At 56.8% G+C, this 21,464-nt stretch overlaps 1 protein-coding gene across 8 annotated transcripts; it reads right to left on the bottom strand.

Moving 5' to 3' along the window:
• Positions 1-1,086: 1,086 nt before the first annotated feature.
• On the bottom strand, positions 1,087-21,214 carry DRG2 (developmentally regulated GTP binding protein 2). 8 transcript variants are annotated; one of them, XR_006890626.1, is made up of 16 exons: positions 21,067-21,214; positions 18,416-18,576; positions 13,081-13,219; positions 12,801-12,943; positions 12,632-12,721; positions 11,944-12,004; positions 10,251-10,341; positions 9,541-9,613; positions 9,342-9,432; positions 8,384-8,481; positions 7,921-7,997; positions 6,445-6,533; positions 5,567-5,625; positions 3,771-5,217; positions 2,223-2,276; positions 1,817-1,899 (listed from the first exon to the last, which is right to left on the bottom strand). XR_006890626.1 is itself a non-coding variant. In XM_046675670.1 (13 exons), the coding sequence occupies exons 1-13, from the start codon at positions 21,128-21,130 to the stop codon at positions 1,813-1,815; spliced, it is 1,095 nt and encodes a 364-aa protein (XP_046531626.1). In that variant the 5' UTR covers positions 21,131-21,214; the 3' UTR covers positions 1,087-1,812. The 8 variants fall into 8 exon arrangements, 1 of the variants encoding a protein (XP_046531626.1); XR_006890625.1 differs by having other exon boundaries at positions 12,801-12,972; positions 18,421-18,576; XR_006890627.1 differs by having other exon boundaries at positions 13,124-13,219; positions 18,421-18,576.
• Between the last annotated feature and the right edge of the window lie 250 nt (positions 21,215-21,464).

The following is a 21,464-nucleotide window of genomic DNA, read 5'->3' as shown; positions in this document are numbered from 1 at the left end:
GGGGGGCTGAGGTAAGCCACTGAGCACATACCTGTCTTGGCATTCCACCATTGCCGAGAGGGCCATTTCATGGGCATCCTCGTGCCCATTTTACAGGTGAAGAAACTGAGGCTGATAAAACAACCTCACAATGAGTTAGGGGCAAAGCCCCAGTTCTGCTACTGCTCTCTCCCCGCTTCCCCCCTGAAACCTGGGGGGCTAGTGACAGACCCCAAAGGCCCAGGGCCCTTACCTGAGTCCCGTGGCCTGCTCCCTTCCTGCATGCTGCCGAATGGGGGTCCTGTGGCTGGCCCCAGGAGTGCGGCTGGCCTAGCAGAGCAGTTCCAGGTGTGGGGACAGGAGGCCCAGCCCACCACGCCAACCGCCTGGGGCCTCATGTATATTTAATGATGTCTATTATTCCTGTTTTGTCTGCAGAAAGGAGCCTGAGCAGCTGACAGAGGAGCCGGGAGCAGCCTGGGAAGCTGCAGTGGGCCTGCTCCATACTCCAGCCCGGCCTGAAGACCCCCAGGGGAGCCCTCTGTCCCTCCCGCTGGCCCAGTGCCTGGCAGCCTCACAAACTCGTTACCATTCACCCCTAAAGGTGCGCCTCCAGCAGGAAGCCCCACCGCTGCCCCGAAGCCTCAGACGGTGGTTCAGACCTGGCTCTGCACTTACGAGCTGGGCGGCCCAGGGCAGGCTGCTGCCCTGGAGAACACGCTGCAGCCAGTGGGGCTCAGGGACCCCTGCGCCACCCTCTGGCACCACCCCGAGGCTTCTCCACCCCAGCTTCTGAGGAACAGGAGACATCCCTGGCCGCCCTGCTGCCCCAAGGGTTCCGTGGGCCTTCTAGGGAGGCTGCCCAGCTCGGCAGCCAGGCCTGGCTTCAGGAGGGGCCACGTTTGGGGCCTAGAGCCCCTGGCCAACTCTGCAGGGCAGAGCCCACCCTGGAACACCCCACATTCTCCCTTGCACCCCAGACTTGGGCTTGCTCCCCCAGGGCCCAGGCTCTACCCACTCTCTGATCACCAGGCTCATTGCTGCCCCCGACCCAACCTGACAACCAGGTTCAGTAAATTTATAAAATTGTCCTCAGTCAGAACAGGAGCTGTTTTCATCCTTTATTTCAGAAAGGAGATCTGAGATGTCAGGGGCCTGAGAGAAAACACAGAACCCAAACTCCAAAGTCCCCACCCTAGGTGTCTGTGCAGGGCCCAGCTCCTGGGGTTCTGTGCTGAGCAGGGGCTGCCCTGGGAGGGGGCGGTACTTCAGGATCCCTCAGGCTATGGAGGGCGTGAGCTGGGCCTTTAAAGCCACTGACCTCTCATTTCCACCTTGGGGCAGCTCTGAGTAGGGTAGTGTGAGGGAGTTGTATCCTGGGAGGCCCCCTCCCTGAGTGCCAGAGAAGCTGGCAGGGGCTGAGGGGCCCCAACAGTAACTACTGCCTCCAGGGACGCAGGTAGGCCAGGCCCCCTGCCCAGCACCAAAGCAAGCCATCTGCTTTAGGCCCTGACCGGGGCCAGGTGGACAACTTGCTCCCTTAGTGCCTGAAGGGGCCAGGGGTGGGGCACAGGCCCAGGGTTCCAAACTCAGAACTGAGGGACCAGTCTCATGGGAAATGCCCCCTAGCCAAGTCCCCCAACCTCAGCCATCCCTTTGCCACAGCACATTCTTCATCATCTGCCTACTGAGGAAACTTCTGGAAACAGCAGAGACTTAAGAGACCCCTCCTGAGTTGTATTTGTATTTTTCCTGTTTGGGCTTTGGTGTGTCCCACTGGGTCCGACTCCCCAGGGAGATGGGGTGGGGGTGGGGGAGGCCTGGCAGGAGCCACTACTTCTTGACGATCTGGATGACATCCTCGTGCTCCATGGTGTGGGTCAGGCCCACCCGCTGTGGGCTGTACTTGGTGCTGGTACCCTGGGTGGGGAACAGGGCAGGGGGCCACATCAGCCTTGTACTGACCAAGCCCAAGGTGATGGAGCTATCACGGAGGAAGGCATGTCTGTGCTGGGGTGTGTGAACACCCGGCACTGGCAAACCCCACAGGCCTCAGATAAGAGGACATCCCCAGTGGTCTAACCACCCCTGGATCCCAAGGTGGGAGAGGCCCGAGTCCAGCCTGGGTCAGCAGGCACACCCCACGCAGTGGGACACTGTGCACACAAGCATGAACACCTTGCTCCTGCCTAACCCAGGGGCTATGTTGGGCATGACTCCAGCCACCTTCCACCCAGACTCACCCACACCAGGGCGTACTTGAACTGGCTGGCCAGCGACCGGTGGATGCGGTGGCACTAGAGGATGAGAGAGTCAGACAGCAAGATGAGGCTGTGCCCAACCCCACATCGAGCTCAGCCACACACCTAAGCCCGGGGCACGTGCCAAGTAGTAGCAATTTCCAAGGCAGATGCTCAAATAAGCACTGGCCTTGAGTCAAGGAGCACCACGTGCTCGATCCACAAGCCGGCTCCTATTCACGGCTGCAGGTTGTTCTGACGCCCCCACTCCCAGGTCTGTCCAAGGGCTGTGGTGCCCGGGTAGGACTGTTCTTCACAGAGCAAGGTCCAGGATCTGGCTGTGGGTGGCCCTCTGCCCGCCTTGCCTGAACAACAGCCCTGACAATGTTCCTTCAGATGGGCAAGAGTGGTTTTCAGGAAACCTCACTTCAGCCTGGAGTCACCACACCTCATCACTGTCTCCTGGCCGCAGCTGTGACCTGGAGCCTCCAGCATGTCACATCATCTACCCCCCACCCCAGGACAGCCCACATCCTTTCACACTCCCAGGTAGGGCTGAGGTCACGGGAATCCCAGAGCACTGAGGAGGCCGGCAGGAGGAGACCTTGGAAGGGCAGCCAGCGCTTCCCCTGAGAATGTGGACCCCTGGCTGCACGGCAGCAGGCGGGCGCAGGGGAGGCAAAGACGGTGCGGTGGTGCCTCTCCGTGCACGTGTCACAAGCCCTCCAGGCCCTAGTCAGAGGAGCAGGTGCCTCAGCCCAGCTGCTGTGGGGACGCTAGGCCTGCAAGAACATTTCCGCAGTGCATACAGGGAGCCAGCCTGATCTGGGCCTCCTCTGGGTGGCCACGGCAGAGAGGACACTGCTGCCATGCTGCCAGTGACAAGCAGAGACACCCACACAATCAATTCCAACACTTGCTGTTTTCTAGACCAGAGAATGAAATCTGATGGCCCAGTAGTCAGCTCTGGCCTGCAAACATGCATTTTACATTTTATGCAGCTTGTCCAACAATAAAAAGAACTAAGCCCACTGGCAAAGTTTACAATGCAGGATCACACAATCACAAGCATTCTCCTAGGACCCTGAGAGCTTTGGGAGCACTGGGCCGGTGCTCACACCCTTGAGGCAGATGGGCTGTGTACTCTCCAGTTTGCCACAGGCCCCACCATGCTCTAGCGTCTCTGACACTAAGGTCAAGCATTATCAGTAGAAGCCATTTACTACCAAGTTTGCAGGAGAGAAGTATTTCTCTGTACTTGTGTCTCTACCGATGAGGGAGAATGGAAGGTCATCCAAGGTGATCTTTTTCAATATGGGAGACAGCATACTGTTTGGGGATGGGAAGATTATTGCTCCTCAGAGTTCACTGTGCTGCTCACTCTCCTGAGAGCCCTGCACGGTCCTCTCTGCCTCTGAGGCTTATGGCCCATGACCCTTTTGGAGGCAAGGCCTTTGTCGGCTCTCACTAAATATGTACCAGGGGCCTGGGCTGAGTGCAACCCAAAGACCCCAGGTCTGCCTGGCTGCAATGTCTACCTGGTTCATCTACCTTGGGTCCCTGGTGTCAGCATTCAGGTCAGCCTTTACGGATGCTCCGCAGCACTTGGGACAGTTGGATGTCCTGGGAGGGAGGCACCTGCGGGGGAGGGCACGCAGGAACCACCGAAGACCAGGCCTCTCTGGGACAAAGTCCAGACTCTGGAGCAAGGCCTCCAAAGCTCCTCCCCTCCTGCCGGCCCCTCCTCACCCTTGGGTCCAGCACCCTGGTGCCAGCTGACAGCAGACAGCCAGCAGTCCTCACACTCACTCCTGCCTCTGGGCCTCAGCACCTGTCATTCCCACTGCCTGCAGGGCCCTTCTTCCGCAATCTCCTGCTTTTCTTCCTGGGCGTGGCTGAAGCCCCACATCTTCTTGGGTAAGTGGCCAAGGGCCTGAGAGGGTTGAAGAAAGTGGCCACAGAAGGTGCAGGGTAACCCCAGGGAGGGCCAGTACTCATGGGCACCAGTGTCAACAGTCTGCTGGGCCCCAGTAGAAGACACTGCAATCATGGGTTCTGAAACAGGCCCAGGGACAGGGACTCCCACATGGAGCTCCTTGTGAGCGACTGAAGGGATCTGGGAGGGGTCTCCTTGGCTTCTGCCCAGCATGCTAGTCTTCAAGGCCAAGCCCTGCCATTTGTACCAGCACCTCTAGGCTGGCAGAGGTCTCAGGCTGGCCTTGCCAAATGAATGAATGTATGAGCCAAACTGCAGCCCCAGCAACCAGTGTCCACAGCACAGACCCCGAGAAGAAACGAGCTGGAGGAAAACAAAACGAGGAAAACAAAAGCCCAAGAAGACAAGTGTGTGACCTGGAACATGGGCCCAGGTCCTCAGGCATCACCTGCTCCTGCAGGGCCCGACGATCTTCATAAAAGATGGCGCAGGGTCACAAAGCTCCAGACAGAAATGCAGCCTCCCTCGCTGAGCCTGTGCAGAGCCCCTCCACCTCAGGGCTTTCGTCCACCTGCTCCCCTGCCTGGGGCTCCCCCACCCCCACTCGTCGCCGTCAGGTCCCCTCCTCCAAGGCCTGGCTTCTCTGTGTAGATTTGGCGCCGCCCCTTGCTGCTCCCCATCCCCTTCCTTCACTGCACTCACCTTACGTGCGAGTGCTTAGCTCTGGCACTGGCAGTTTCACATCTGTTGACCCCAAAGGACCCCAATTCTGGCAGGAACTGGGGCTATTTTGTTTACTGTTGGTGCTCAATAAACGTGTTGAGTGCAGAAAGCATTCAAAGCCATTCCCAGGCTAGGGGGCAGGATGTGAGAGTAGGGAGGGGCAGGTCATGCTGGGGGCTGAAGGGGGGACAGGAAGCCAGCAGGGACCAAGGACACACAAGGTGGCAACCTGAGCCCTAGGCCAGCCCTGGGGAAGCACAAGGGGGAGTAACAATACAGAAGTGCCCAGAGCAGCAGCTCTCCTTGACGGAACACCTCAATGGCGTGGCCCTGAGGACCCTGCAGCACAAGGATGTGACAGGGTGAGGACGCTGCTACTTCCTGGACATCTCCCATGCACCAGGCAGCAGGCCAAGTGCCCACAGGCTCAGCCTCGGGCACGGCCCCTCAGGGAGGCAACAGCGCAGCTGCCTCACTGGAAAGGTGCAGAGGCTGGACGTGCAGCTGGCAAGGGGGTCAGGATGCACCCAGGCCTAACTCCAGAGCCCGCCCTAACTCCAGAGCCCACCCTCAGCCGCTCTGCCACTGCAGCGTGCCAGCCAAGGGCTGGGAGAAGCTCAGGCAGAGCCCCTCACACAGGATGCAGGGCTCCCTGACACCCTTGTCTGGACGGGTATTGTCAACTCACCACATGCTCCACGGAGGCCCCTTTCCGGAGGATGATGGCGTCCGTGAAGTCTGGCCTCTCTGCATAGGTGGAGGTTGCAGGGGGCAGTCAGTCACAGTCACGGCCCCATGCTGCTTTGTGATTCCCTACCATATGGGTGCAGAGGCCCTTCCGGCCTCCCACCTTGGCTTAACATTCCCCCAACTGTTTGGCACACCCTTGCTATAGATTCCCATGTCCCCATGTAGTCTCCTATGACCTTGACCTCAACACAGAAAATCTAAATAAATCTAAGTCCAGGATTCAAACTGCCTGCAACCCAATCAGCCATGAGAGCCCGACTGAGACGAGCCACGTGAAGCATGTGGAATGAACTGGCAAGACGTGACAGCTGCTGGTAACCAGTCGGGGGCAGCTGCATCTCTTCCCTTGCCAACACGGTCAAGGTCGATGCAAACTCAGCCACTGGCTCCCAGGGTGTGTGAGGTGTGCATACATGGGTGGGTGGGGTCATGGGGAAAGCTCCTGAGTATTCCAGTTGGCTACAGTCCTGATGTGGGGTCTGCCACTGCTAGGGGAGGTTGGGAGGGGATTACTGCTGTAGCCAGTGGGGAACTCCAGGACAGCCTGTATCCCACTGCCCACCCAGCCCACCCGGGCACCCTCGAGACCAGTGGCGCCAGAGCTTGGCATTCTTTGCTATAAGGGCTTGGGCCAAGGTCTCTGTGAGCCTGAGGTAGAGAGCAGTACAGGCTCTGAGATGGGAGAAAGGCTGAGACATGTACAAGACCAGCTGGGCCAGAGCACTGGGCCCTCTGGGTACCACATACAGAGCCTGGCAGCCCTCTAGGGAGAATGAGGCTCAGCCTGTTTCTCAGGCCACATGCCACCCAACTCACGTCCTCTCTTCTTGGTGTAGATGCAGGTCAGGGCCAAGTACTCCCAAAGCATCTCCAGCAAGTAGTCGAGGTTCAGCTTCATGCCACAGCTACCAGGGAGGAAGGCAGCCAGTCAGAGGAGCCCCATGGGCTTAGGGGCTGGGGTCTTTGCTTTCCCACTGCTGCAGAGGACAACCTCCATGTGGCTGGGCATGGGCACCAAGGCCAGTGTGGCCCAGCTGGTGCCAGTGGGGAGCCAAGCCCATAGTTCTGACTGCAGCTTGACACTTCAGCTGCCGATGCTGTCACCAATCCTCTAGTCACCAACCACGATCACGCCAAACAAAGCTCAGCTGTCTCTCCAGGGGCTCAGAGCTGCACTCTGGGGAGGACACATGGCATCTCTGACACAGGGCGCCTCAAGGCTGGGCTTCCCTCCTGGCACCTGCCATTAGAAGACTGGCGAGGGGCTCTGATGGGACTATGGGCAGAGGATGACAATCCAGAGCTCACCCCTTCCCAGAAGCAGGAGGGGCTGCCGAGTCGCACAGGGCAGCCTAGCAGGGATTTCAGTGACGGCATGGCCCTTGGCTCGACAGTCTGCAGTAGTATGACCCTGAGCGGGTCTCCTCTCCTCCCGTGAGCTGCAGTGAGCCTGAGCAGGTAACGGTGTGGTGTCCGGGTGCTCTCACACCCTGAGGACGGCCAGGCCCTCAGGAGGCCCCGGAGGGAGCCTGGGATGCAGCAGCAGGAGAGGAACTGAAGCTGTCCTGTGGGAAGGACACTCACTCTCTGCTGCTCTTTGTGGCAGTTGGCAATGCCCAGGAAATGGTCCTCACACTTGGGTCCAAGACCCTCACTCATCATGTGCACCAGTCACCCCTACTTGGTCCCCGAGCATCTCGCTCCCCATAAGCCAAGCCTCACTGTGAAGCCACAGAGCCCTTGTCTGAGCTAGGAAACTAACAGAGTGGAGCACCCCAGTCAGTCCACCCCAAAAGAGAAGCCTGCAGCAATGGTGGGAAGCGAGCACACAGGTGTCAGCCAGAGCCAGGCGACACCCTCACGACACAGCCTCAAAGAAGGGCAGGGAAACGGCCGCCAAGGACAGCCCTGCCTGCCTGAGGACTTCAGTTCCCTTTTCCCTTCCCACTGTAGTGACAGAAGGCACATCTTCCAGAGCACCAGGAGCAGCTGGCTCACACTCTGGGGCTTTCAGGGGGTCTGCAGTTAACTACTAAGCTTTTTAATAATTCTTACCCATTTACCTTGGTGGACGAAATCCTTCTATTTTCTTAACCAGAGTCCACCCGACATCACCCCCCCTGCCCAGGCCAACTCAGCGTGGGACCAGGCCAAGGTGACCAGCAGCCATCAGGACTGTCTTCCCTGGGCTGTGAGTGGAGGCTTTGCCTGGCCGAGACGGTTGGGAGGCCTGACTGCCGGGCTCACATGCACAGAGAGGAGAGCAGGGCAGCAGGAGGCTGGGAGCCTCACCTGATGACCACACTGTTGGGTTTCCGGGCCAGGCGGTCCACTTCTTCCATTGAGATCTGGTCGATTTTGTTATAAACCTGGGATTGAAAAGGTGATAGAGAAGGAAAGGAACAAAGCAGTGTAGGAACAGGGCCCCAGGCAGCCACGGCCTACCCAGGGCTCCTCCCACTGCATTCCGAGGCACAAGGGGAGGGGGCTGATGCTAAGTGTCTACCATAAGGATGGGGCAAGGCTGAAGGGGCCTGAGGCCACTGGCCCCTAGAAGGAAAGGCTGGGCTAGAACCCCTGTGTCAAGCTAACCACATCTGCAAGACTCAAACAGCCACTGGGGTAGAGGGGAGGTGAGGGGGGAGATGGCTCCAGGCTCTTTCTGCTCCTCTCAGAAGGCTGTCTCCCATCTGGGCCAGCCTGGGACAAGAGCTCCCCGCATGCAGGGACACCCTGGAGGGTTGGCACCACTTACATACAAGCAGGGCATGTACACGCGGTTGCCCACGATGACATCGATGAACTCATCTGGGGAGCAGTCTTCTCGGAAGAGCACTTCTGCATTAAAGATCTCTGAGGAGCTCAGATTAAGGGCAACCTGTGTGCCAGCAGCCCCTCGTGCCCCCATCAGGAAATACGATGCTCAAAGGTACCTTGGAAGTTATCTGCTTTTGAGGTTTCATAAGATTTTAAAGTCTGGGGAGCTCCCTCATTTTTCTTCAAAAGGAACCACAATATGGAAAGGTTTCAATCAATGGTTTAAATCTTCACTGTTAAGTAAGAAAAAAAAACACACTTGCCAGAATCCCCAGAGCAGCTCAGTGGAAGCCCAGGTCCAGTGCTAGGAGCACTGGCGGGAAGCACGGTTCTGACCCAGCTTCCCCACGTGGGAATCTCCTCTGGGGCCATCCTGCATCTGTGCACACACCTAGTGACGAGGGCCTCATCACCTAGCTACACAGCCTGTTCCACCATGAGTTCTGCCTATGCTGAGCTCGACTCTGTCCCTGGGGCCCTGCCCTGGTTTCCAGGGCACTAGGATTCACCCAGCTCCTCGATAATACTTCAGTGGTATGCACACAGGCTTCTCCAGGCCAGGAATCCATGGTCCTCTGGGGCTGTCTCCCTCAGCCCCACCTCACCACCTCATCTTCTTTCCAGATGTGACTGCCTGACACAGTGCCAGGAAGCCACTGTTGAGTGCGTGGCTGCAGCCCTGCCAGCCTGGAGCCTGGTGAGCACAGAGGCACAGAGGACAGGAAGCGCCTGGTGTCAGCTGGCGGCAGCTTTCCTGGAGGCTGCTCAGATGGATATGAGGCGACTTGGGTTGGTGTGCTGTCACCCTGGGCCACGGGCCTCCTGTCTCAGGCTGCCCCTCCCCTGCCCTGTGGGCTCCAGGCCCTCCGCCGCCGCTGCTCCTTAGGGAAGGATACTGTATTCGTGCAGGATCAGTTGCACCAGCTTTTCCGAGCACTGGGTCAGCGTGACTGTCGAATTAAAGGAGACGCCGCCACCTTTCCTGGGCTGCAGGAGGAGAGAGGGAGAGCTGCTGACAAAGGGGCAGCTGCATTCACTCCCACGCCTCAGCGGCCTGCAGAGGCAGTCCCAAACCTGCTTAGTGAGGGGCCTCACCTTGAAGTAGATGTTGGGCTTGTGCTTGTTGAGGCGGATGCCAACCGACTCCAGCTCCTTCTCCAGCAGAGACCTGGGCAGAGCCCCCACAAGCCTTCAGAGATGCCCAGAGGCAGGCTGTGCAGCTTCTGCATTACACAGGAAGCCCCTGCCCACCCAAACACAGACCAACGTCCTCCCCTCCCATCCACCAGGAACCCAGAACATTCCTTCTCAACAAGTCAAGGCTGATGAGACAGAGCCTCTGGACCCTGTGCCTAGTCTAAGGGGGGACTGGCTGGGTCTGTGGCCGATGTGCCAATCAGCCAGCAGGCCAAGGAAGGAACAAGGCTTTGGTTGCTTGAGGCTGGGCTCCTGGCAGGTTATGGGCAGTGACTGGGGCACCCAGGCCTCTGCAGGCAGGGGCCGGAGCCGGCATAGCCTGTGCTGTCAAGGAGCATCCAGGACAGGCTTCAGCTGGCATGGTACGCCACAGTCCCCAGCCTCCAGACACCTCTGAGCTGGACGCAAGCCCCTTGGGAGCATGTTCCAGCTGACTACATTGCGTTCAGCCTGTAGACAGTCCCGCCACTACTCCCACATGAGAGAGGGCCAAGGCCCCTCGGACTGTCCACCACGAGCTCAGAGACATCAGCTGGAGCCAGTGTCCTGCTGCCGCACTGAGGGGCCTCCCCAGACATGCCAGCTTGCCCCTGTCCCACTCTGCGGACCTCTGCACCTCTCCCTTGGTGGCGTCCAGCATCATGATGACAACGTCAGCTGTGCGTGCCACAGCAATCACCTGCCGGCCACGGCCTTTCCCTGGACAGGGGGAAGGGATATGGTTACACAGTGACACAGACAAGACCCATGTGGCACCTACCCAGCCTCCAGCGCCCCAGACTCCTGCCCTTTACAGACCTGCTATGTGCCATCCCTTGGGCTGTGATTTCTTTGGCATTTTTCTTTAATCCACATGCTGTTTCCCTCATGGAGACTTGTTTTAGAAGGAACTCCGACATCACCAGCTTAGGAGGAGTTCCTTCCTCCCCCTGCCCCTGCTGTGCAGCAGGCCCCTGCTAAGTGCTTCGTGAACACTGCCTCACTTAATCCTCAGAACTATCCTGTATCATCGGTGTTATCATGTCCATCTTACAGATGAGAAAACTGAGGCTTGGCTTAGAGTTAATCAGTCACTTGCCCAAGATCACAAAGCTAGCATGGTACCAGGATCTGAACTTGTCTCCCCTTTCTGGAAAATGGGGTGATAGCACCCACCCACCTGGGGCTACAGAAAGGATCACATGAGACAACACAGGAGGAGGTGCTTTAGGAACTGCCACACAAAGATCAGACCCTGTTATTATCAGGGTAGTCAGGTACCTTGCCAAGGTCACGCAGCAAGTTCTGACTGAGGTCACAACACCAGATCTAAACACTGTGGGTTCCAACCGTGACCTGCCTCCCCTTCTGAGAATCAAGGGGTTGGACCAAGTGATCTCTCTGGGCCAGCTGCCCCTGATTCTCACCAGTGTATTTCCCCAGCAGGGGCCAGACCACCTCCAGGCCCTATGGTGCTGACTGAGACAGCAGGTTCCTGAGGACCATTACCATTCCCCCCATCCCTATTTAAGCAGCAGGACCTCACCCTGATGAGGTAGTGGGGCATGGGAGGGCACAGAGGAGAGATGGCAGAGACTCCTAGGGAGGAGGCCAGCAGGGCAGGGCTGTGGAACCAGAGAGGCAGGCTCCAGCCTCAGCTCCAGCACTTGCAGGTGGATAGTCGTGTGGGGCAGACTCTTTATCTTTCTGTCCCCAAGGTCCCTCCTGGCTATGAAAAGGAAATAATGACACTTCCTAAGTCACAGGGCTATCTGAGGAGTAAGCGAGATAACGGTCAGCACCAGCCCGGCACTTACAAGTGCTGGATAACCATCAGCTGGTAACCGTCTCTGCAAATGCTGCAGGCGGCCACCTGCCACCAGAAGCCACAGGCATGTTCCCATCTCAAAGACAAAACAACAAAGGACACGGCTCTAGGACCAGCAGTGTGGTCTGAGCTGGCCAGCTAACAAGTATCCATTCCTCTCAGGGGTCTGCTCAGCGGCATGGTGGAGCACATAGAGCGGATGTGGGAATTCAAACCTGTCTGGTGAGCTGTGTGACCTTTGGCAAGTCATTTCACCTCACTGGGCCTCAGTTTCCTCAGATTCGAGATGGGGCCTCCCAGGAACATAGGAGGCCAGAGTCCCTTAAGCACAGAGCACTGAGCAGTGTGAGGGGCTGTAAGCCTACCCCTACCCAGCAACCCTCCATAGCCACACCCAATTTTAACAGTGAGGCCAGTACGCCCAAGACCCTGTGGAAGAGGGCGCCTGGGCGCTGAGCTCCACCCTGTCTCCCCCACCTGCTCCCGCCTCCCACCTTGTGCTGCGCCTTCAATGATTCCAGGAAGGTCCAGGAGCTGGATGTTGGCTCCTTTGTACTAGGAAGCAGAAGAGAAGGTAGAGTGAGGATGGGTCAGTGCTGGGAAGGGCCTGCCTAAACCCAGAACACCTACAACAGCCTGTGGTTCAGGGGCAGTGGGAAGCCCAGGGTGAGCCTCCAGGGTCAAGCCTAAGCCTTGTCACTGCGCCAGCCCGGCACAGCCTGCGGGCTGAGAGCCACCTGGGGAAGCTCTTGAGCTTTTACAACCCCACACGCGCATCACTGATGGTGACAGCTCTTCGCAGATGAATCACTTCACTGTGAGAGGCTCAAGGCCACAGGACCCCAGCTGCCACAGGCGCCAAAGCCTCACGGGAAAAGGAAGGATCCAGACAACCAGCAATGAATAACCCGAGGTGGGGTGGTGTGGGGCAGAAGTGCATGAAGGGACACCAGGGAGAGCTGCCGTACGCTGGCCTGCCTTGCAGAACCAGTCAGGATTCCAGGACAGCCCAGGCATCCTGGGGTCCCAGCAGCCAGAACCCCGAGAGGTGCCAGTGCTTGAGGGCCAAGCAGCTCAGTTTAGAGCCTTCCCCACAAGGGACACCCAAAGACAACATACACACACACAATCACAGACACCAGCTCACACCCCTCCCCCTGGACCCAGTAAACACCAACTCACTTCAATGACCCCAGGGATACATGTCAGGGTTGTGAACTCATAGGACGCAGCTTCGCTGGCTGTGGAGGTCATCAGACTCAAGAAGGTGGACTAGGAGAAACAGATGGTCGTTGCAGTGAGAAGTCCAGTCCCAGCCCCTTCGGAGGTTCCCCACAGGCTAGGAGCCTACCGGTGCAGGCAGCAGAGAGGTCTCCCCCACTTGGCTTGGTAATTTGGATGGGTGTGAAGAGAATAGCTGGAAAAGGCGCCTCTGGCCATGCCTGGGGGGTTCAGGCAGCAGAAGGCCCCTCTGTTCCTTGGAGGCCTCAAGGCCTGTCTCGGTGGACACAGGAACCTGGTTTCTAAGTGGGTTCCCCAAGTAAATCAGGGGCCCTCCCCTAGCTCCACACACCCTCCAGACCCTCCTGGGCCCCAGAGATAGCCCCATGGCACTGGAAGTTGCTGCTCACCCAGGGAGGGGTAAGGAGATGTGCAAGGAGGTATCGACCTTACAGTCTGAGACGGAGCCAGATGTGGAAGAATGTGCTGCCAAGGAACCGAGAAGTGAGCCAGGAAGGATCTGGATGCGAACACTTGCATCAGAGTTCCCTGTGGGAATGGGGCTGTGACCTGGCCGGAAGTTAGAGAGACCCTGCCTTGGATCCTGCCTCTGCTGGGGCACCGTGGGCAAGAAACTTCATCCTCTGACCTCAGAGTCCTCAGATGTAGACTGGCCATCCACCTGGTCCCTACCTCACAGGGCCGCATGGGGGTTCAAGGAGATGCTACGGGATGTGGTGCACTACAGCTAGAGCACAGCAAGACCACAGTGATGGACACTGGGGCCCAGAGGCCAGCAAAGCAGTGGGCAGCGCCAGGAGGGAAAGAAACCCAGCCCTGGCCTCCTACCCCCATCCTAGTCAGCAGGGCACCTGGAACAGGAAGTCTGAGATGCAGTGGCAAGGGGCCAGTGCCATCCGGACCCTGCCCCCTCAGTGGCAAGCAGGAAGGCTGGGGGCACGTCTCACTCACACCCCCTCAGGCCTCTGAAACCCAGAATGGGCATGCGAAGGAGACAGAGGCCTCAAGTCGAGACCCTCTGCCCTGGGGAGCTCCTGGCATCTTGAGGGAGGATGAAACCTGGTGGGGTGGACGCAGGGCCCCCAGGGTAATGGCTGCCAAGACACTGAGCAACAGTTACTAGAAGCCAACCCGGAGGACACCCTGATGCTGTCTGGCCTCTGCAGGACAGAGGCCTGGGCCTTCCCACGGTCAGAGAGCACAGACTCCCAAAAGGGTGGTGGGATCTGGCCACAGGGTCCAGACCCCAGGAGCATAGCCCTTGGTAACTAGAGCAGCTTCTCCCAGCCTGGGCTTTTCACCTGGGGAAAAAAGCCCTTGGCAGGCTGGAAAGTAAAATCAAAAGAAAAGGCCAAAACTAATGAGTTCATAATAACACCGGAAGAGTTAAAGCCTGAAAATACTCACCTGTCACCCGCGGGCAGCTCTGAACCCACCACCTTGCTTGGTCATTTCAGGGCAACACACAAGCATGTGTCCTGCCTTTCCAGATGCAACTCTTTCAGGGTAACCAAACAGCCCACAGTGATGAGAGAAGTGCTACTCGACAGAGGAATGTCAGCTGATAAGTGAGGAAGGAACAAGAGAACTAGAAAATTGACATTTTACAACCACTAATAAGAACCGCCGGCAGGCACGATCACTGGTGTCAAAGTCACTAAAAGGACACCGACAGGGCCTGAGTTCAGTGAGCCACCACAGTAACTCCCTACAGGTGGCTTTCCGGTCGCTAGGGGGTCGGGTAAGGTAACCACACGAAGAGGGTACAGAGTGTTCTTCCCTTCAACCCAGGGGTTCTGGAAATGCAACCAGCTATCAGGGGTTCTGGCATGGTGGAAAATGAGGTACGCACCACCTCCGACATGGAACCCGGCCAACACAGACCTGGCCCTCCATCTGACTTTTGGTTCACAGGAAGTACAACGAAGAGACGAACAAGCCAAAGCACCCACCAGGAAGCAAGCAGACGACTCCAGAGCACGGGCCTTCTGTAGGATGACTGCTCTGGTCTCTCAGAGAGCCAGGGTCTTGACAAAGGTCTAGATTAAAACAGACAACACACAGGGGCCGTACATGGTCCCAGAATGGACCCTGGTTTGGACAGACCAGCTGCAGAAGTCCTTTTGGGGTAACTGCTGAAATCAGAATACGGCCCAGGCTCTAGATGATGACTGGATTACTGTTCATTTTATTTGGTGTGATATTACAGTTTGCGGCTAAATAGGAAAATGTCCTTATTCTTTGGAGATACATGCTTAAATATTTAGGGGTAAAGGGTGATGAAGCATGACGTCTGCAATTTATTCTCAAATGGTTCAGTCAAAACAAAAACAAACCCCTACACACATACACGCAAATATAAAGAGAGAGTGCAATACGGCAAAATGCCAGTAATCAATGCATCTCGATAGGGGGTGTATCATACTCATTCTTCCACCTCTTCTGCAGGTTTGGAAATTTTTATTATACAAAATTGGGAAAAATGAGAAAGGACCAAAAAGGCAGAGAGGGATCTGGACACCACACCAGGACTGAAGACTGTGAGGGGGTCAGCCAGCAGAGGGCACGCTTGGGGGCAGTCCCAGCCCTCTTCAGCTGAAGGGGCTCCTGCAGTGGGGGTGGCAGCTCCTCCTGAGGGGCTGAAGCAGGAGGCCCGTGAGCCACTCTGTGTCCAGCTTTTGTGGAGTTGGGGAGTCATGAGCACCCCGTGACTAAAGGTGTTTGAGCTCAGGTCAGGAAACCTCAGGTAAAGGGGGTGCTCACGTTCTATGGAAGGGTGAAAGGGACAGGCTGGAGGGACTGCAAGCGGCCTGGAGGAGCAGGAGCTACAGGGGCTCAGTGACAGGTTTCCAGTGTGTTCTGTAACCTTCCTCCACAGCGACTTCCCTTCCTCAGTCCACCTGGCTCAGATGATAACTAAAGTGTCGCAGTATTTCCTGAGCCCACCCCAAGGGAGGACAAGGATGCAGCTTGCAGCTAGGTACTGGGAACAAAATCCAACTGGGGTGAGTGTTTCCGAAGATTAAGAAGCACTTAAATGCCATCAAGAAGGAACCCTGCAGATCTCGAAGCAGAGACTAGTCTGACTGCAGTCTGCGCCTGCCCCAGCACACAGCCCCGCTCTGACACAGCACCACATGGGGGTGCGTGACCAGGCACCAGGAGACGTTCCTAACTATCCCCAAATGGACTCAGCCAGAGCTTCTGTGGAGGGCAACCAGCAGTGCTGGTGGCCATTTTTAAAACCCACAAACCAGGGAAATACCATGCTCCCTTCCAGGAGTGCTTCTTCCAGAAACCCCAGCTCCAGGGGACAAAGGTCCCAGCACAGGACAGTCACCGCAGCCCTGAGAGGTCGGACAAAAGTCTGGGGACTACTGAGCTACCATCAGCAGGGGAGGGAAGGAACGGACTGTCGGTAATGACATAGGACCACAGCGTCGGTTTCCAGGCAGCCCTTAGAGACGAGGGAACTCTGACGTGTGAACATGACAGATATCCACGGTGAAATGAAAATGCCAGTGGCAAGTGCAGATATGATCCCAGTTTCACTGTGTGCGCGTGTGTGAAGGGAGTCAGGGAGCAGACCAACTCCATCCCCGTTCCACAGGCAGAGGGGAGAACAAAGGGAAGGAAGCGCGGACGGCACAGAGCATCCTCCCTGCCCGCAGCCAGCACTCCAGAAACGGGGCTGGTGCCGACCTCCCCCACGTGTGGCCCAGAGTAACAGGGCAGACACATTTTTAGCTGAATTGATTTAAAGGCTACTCCTCCGGCACCTGGTCGAAGCCTCTTGGCTGTTGCTCACTCGGCCTCTATCCGAGCAGCCTCTTCACTGGCCTGCTGCCCCCACCCTTGCCTCAGCCTCTCCTCCCACGGCAGCCAGAGGGGCTCTGCGACACAGCCTGTCAGCACCCAGGATCTTGGTCTCTACATACCATTCTCCAATACTAAGAACAGAGCTCCTCGGGGAAACAGCCAATTCCAGGGCTGGGGCAAGGAATATACAAGCCGAGGCTAAAGCATGCAGTATCAGAAAGTAAGGAAGCGCTACAAACACAACAGGAGCATGTCAAAGAAGCCATCTGAAATAGCCCCAGAGCTGAGTAACAAAGTAACACAGCATGCATTTAGAACCCAAAGTACAAAATAAACTCCTGGGAGTCCACACTGACAGAAGTAAATGACTAGAACAAATGGGAGACAAGAGACAAATCCCCCGTGCAGAACACCCTGAATAACGTGTGCGGCTGCTCCCTCCGCGAGGGGCTGGCGTTAACTCCCCACTCCTCAAGCGTGAGCTGCCCAGAGCGACTTTCCTCCTAAGAGGACAGCACGGACGGGAGGAGAACAGGGACTTTACAGTGCAGAAACCTGAGGAACACGACCTCAGCCCTGCGTTCAAGGTCAATGTCAACAGGGACGAGTCCTGTTGAGAGCATGTACCCTTGATAGGTGACAAAAACGTCGCTTCACCTCTGTCTCTTCCTCCCAAAAGCCCACAACCCAGTCTAGCGATGAGAAAAACATCAGACAAATCCCAGTTGGGGGGTGTTCTGCAAAACGCCTACAGGCACTTCTCAAAAGTGTCAAAGTCCTCAAATCAAAGCAAGTCCAAGAAAAGGTCTAGAGGAGCCTAAGGAGACATGACAACTGAAAGTAATGTGGGATCCTGGGTGGGATGCTGGGACTGAAAAATGACATTAGGGGAAGACTAAGGAAATCTGAATAAAGTATGGACTTTAGTTAATGATAACAGGTCTCTATTGACTCATTAGCGGCAACAAGTACATTCTCCCAGTACAAGATGTAACAGTAGAGGAAACCAGACGTGGGTACATGGGAACTCTCTCTACCATCTTTGTAATTTTTCTGTAAATCCAAGACTATTCTAAAATGTAAAGTATATTACAAAAAAAAAGCCAGTCAGTTCAGTCCCTTTGCTGCTCAAAACTCTGCAATGATATTTATCTTAACTCCTCACATAAAAATTAAACATGGATTTTACACTAAATTAAGCTTACAGAAGAAACCTTCTAGAAAAGTGTAGTGGCTCCCACTTCATTCTTCACTCAAAGCCAAAGTTGTATGGCAGCCCACAAGGCCACCCACTCTCCCTACCCCATCTCCTACTGCCCTTCCCGCTGCTCAGTCAGACCCACGTGCCCTGGGCCCCCGTGAACACACCAAGTGAGCTCCCACTTATGGGCCTTTGCACTCGCCATTCCCTCTGCCTAGAATGTTCTCTCCCGAGGGCTCTGCAAACTCCCACACTTCCTTCAGGCCTCTGCTCAAATATCTGCTCACCAGAGCAGCCTTCCTGAACCCACGACATAAAATGGCAAGACCACAGCCCTCAACCCGCACACCATCCGGAGCAGTCCTCGCCCTGAGACACCTCATCTTTTACTCCACTTGCTGATGTCTCTCCTCCCCCAAGAACGGAGGTTCTGTGTGGGCAGGCTCAGAACTGTCCTGTTCCCTGCTGTGCCTCCAGCAAAGGTGTGTGCCCGAGGGATGAGTCAGAGACCGAGTGGAGCCACTTCTGACGAGAGGAAACAACGTTCGCTAAGTCAGGAAAACAAAGGGGTAGGCCCTGATCCTAGAGAGGCAGGTCTTCTCAGTCCCTGGAGCTAATTCAGAAAGGCAGTGAGAGGAGGCACAGTGTCATGTTTGAGAGGAGACGACCTGCCTTCCTCAAGGCCCACACTGACCATCACTGACCTTACCCACAGAGGGAAATCCAATCAGCGCCACGCGGGCGTCGCCCGACTTCATGACATCGAAGCCCTCCCCTTTGGACGAGGCCGATTTGGACGGTTCCAACAGCTGGGCCCGGTACTTGGCAAGTTTTGCTTTCAGCAGGCCCAGGTGATACTCGGTGGCTAAAGGACATAAAGCAAGACAGAGGGTAAGTGTCCAGGGTACCCAAGCCCCGTGGGTCAGGCAGGCCTCTCCATATAACCAAACGCTGGCGCAGAACACCAGAACCAGACAGCAATCGTTGTCAAGGAGACCAGGAAAGAAAAAACCACTTCCCTGCTTAAAATGCCCGTTTGGCTTCTGACTTCATTTAGAATAAAAGCTAGTCTCCTTACTAAGACCTCATGACCCCAAGTCAGCAGCTCCCAGCAGAGGCAGCGCCGCTCCCCGGGGCTTCAGGGGTGCTTTTTGTTGTCACTGTGATGGCGAAGTCCTCACTGGCACTCACCAAGCAGGGTCCAGGGAAGCCAGCTGCCCTACAAGGCGTGAGTCAGCGCGGCTCACGCATCCCAGGTGACTCCTCACATCCCGGACATCCACAGAGGGATGGCCCGGGTTAGGATCACCTGGGCCTAGAGCCCAGCTCTGTTTCACATGTAAACACAGGGCATTTTTTGCAGTGTCAATAAACACTGAAATTTCCAGGAACGCAACTAGCGTGTGTGTGAAGGAAAGACTATAACACGTTTCGTTTGAAACTTTACCTAGACGTGCTTACCATCTTGGGATCCCAGCTGCCAACAGTGACGACTCTTGTAGGGTACCTGAGTCACCAACACAACGCCCCTGTATCAGTCTGCACCGCGGCTGCCACGTGCCCAGGGCCTCTGCCCAGAGCGCAGGCCTCCCACCTCGCACTGCACCTTCGTTACACCTTGGCTGTGCCCCCGCGTTACACACTGGAACACACACTATTTCAATTATAAGTTACTCCCCTTTTTCTCTTCCTTTATATGATCATTAGGGTATTATGCTGATTTTTTTCTGAATTGTGTGTAAAAAGTTACACTGTTGATGGGGAGCTGCATTTCAGGACAGAAAAGGGGGTGTTACAAAACCTTCGCTATAACAATTAGATTCGCTATAAGCCAATTAGAAACAGCTCTGGTCCCCACTGCTTAACACCCTCCACTAGCTCCCACTGTCCTTAGAACACAACTCAGACTGTTTTCCATGACCTACAAGGCCCTACGTGACTGGCCCTCTCCTTTCCCATCACTGCACTCCAGCCCCGGACCTTCAAATTCCTGAACAAGCCAAGTTTGTTCCTGCCTCAGGGCCTTTGCACCAGCTGTTTCCTCTACCAGGAACAGTTCCACCAGATCCTTGCACAGCTGGTTCCTTCTTCTCATTCTGGTCTCAGCTCAAATGTCCCCATCTCACAGTGGCCTTCTCTGATCACTGTACCTTCGTAGGCCCAGCCCTCACCCCTGATACTCTTACTATATCACCTTGCTTTGTCTTCACAGCATTTATCACTGGCTGAAATTATCTTGTTTACTTGGTTACTAGTTTACAAACCGTCCACTGGAAGGTCAGTCCATGAGGGCAGGGACGTGCCTGCTGTGTTCGCTGCTTTAACCACAGCGCCTAGCACAAAGTGTGAGCTCAGTGAAGGTTTACAGAATGAATGAAAGGAAGAAGTCCCCCAACTCCTCAGCCTTCAGAACTAGATGGACTCAAGGGAGGACAGACACTGAGACCAGCCACTTCGAGTTCCTGGCTCCTGCAAGCCTACGGCAGGACTGGCCAGGCACCGGGTCTCATCCACCTTGGCCAAGTGCATCTCCCAGTATTCCTCCTGTCTAGACTGTTCTCACTGTCCCACGAATGCACTATGCTCACCTCGACTCCCCTGCCTTTGCCCCAGCAGCGCCCCTCAGCTGGAATACCCTCCCCTCAACCAGCTCAAGTCCCAGTTCCTCCAGGAAGCCTCCTCTCCTCCAGGCCCTTCTCTGAGCTCCTCTAGCCCTCACCATCTGAAGTCTGGATTCACTGCTTCCTTATGTGCTGTTTACACCGGGGCTTTGCTTTCTGTACTGAGTGCTCACCATGTGCCAAGTTCTTTGCAAACACTACCTAGTTTAACTTAGCTGTGAGCTGAGATGGGACAGGGGATTCTTCTTCTCATTTGCAGATGAGGACACTGAGGCTCCAAGGGGCGAAGTGACTTTCCCAGCTTTCACAGCAGGGAGCGGTGGAGCCAGGGTTCAAAGCCCAGTCCGCCAGCCTCCGGAGTCCCGACTGCCTGCGCGCCACCTGCGGGCTCCGGGCTGCTGGGTGAGGCTGCACCTGGGAGAGGTCTCCCGCCGGACTTCTCAGCACAAAAGGGGAGCGCACCAACGCCCCAGCCCGGCCGCCAGGAGGCCGGGTTCGAAGCCCGACCCTGCCTCGCTGCGGGTCAGACGCTAGCTGTGAGCTGGCCTCTCTACTCGGTCACCTGGCCTGGCCAGATCCCTCAGGGGCCGCCCGCAATCAGCCCGGGGCGTGGGGCCCTGGGCCCGTCCGGCGCCCCCTGCCGCGGGCGCGCTGGGCCGCCTGGTCACCGCTCCGGCCCCGCTCCGCGGCTCCCGCTCTACCGCAGAACTGAGCCCCGCCGGGCTGACCCTCACCCTTGTTCTTCTGCGTCCGAGCGATCTCCTTCTCGATCTCAGAGATCTTCTCCAGGATCCCCATGGCGGCGGCCGAACTGGGCGCACCGACAGAGCGCGGCGGCACCGCGAACTCCGGCTTGGCGGCGGCGGAAGCCCACGGAGAACTGCGTCCTCTGGCGCTCGGCGTTCCGGGATTCAGAGTCCGGGCGGGCGACGTCGAGCGGAGTGCCAGACACTATTGGTTCCGCACCCTGGGCCGGCGGGCGCGAAGGCCGCCACAACGGGCCGGGCCGGGCCGGGCCGCCAGGCGCGGAAGACGGTGGGGGTCCCGGGCGTCTCCCGCCGGGACTCCTGCCCTGCGCGCACGAGCACACCTCGGGCAGACCTGGAGAGGGGCGCTTTTACGAGCCGGGTGG

The sequence above is a fragment of the Equus quagga genome, chromosome 11, assembly GCF_021613505.1.
Source record: "Equus quagga isolate Etosha38 chromosome 11, UCLA_HA_Equagga_1.0, whole genome shotgun sequence".
NCBI classification, from domain to species: domain Eukaryota; kingdom Metazoa; phylum Chordata; class Mammalia; order Perissodactyla; family Equidae; genus Equus; species Equus quagga.
Note: the sequence above shows the minus strand (reverse complement) of the source record. Positions and strands in the feature narration are given on the sequence as shown.

Bases quoted from the DNA above. Each gene is read 5' to 3' on its own strand.
- DRG2 (XM_046675670.1), bottom strand. From the start codon at position 21,130: ATGGGGATCCTGGAGAAGATCTCTGAGATCGAGAAGGAGATCGCTCGG. The intron at 18,577-21,066 runs GTGAGGGTCAGC...TATGTCCTTTAG, and splicing joins TCGGACGCAGAAGAACAAGG to CCACCGAGTATCACCTGGGC. The intron at 8,482-9,341 runs GTATCCTTCCCT...TGAGCTCCTCAG, and splicing joins ACTGATCCTGCACGAATACA to AGATCTTTAATGCAGAAGTG.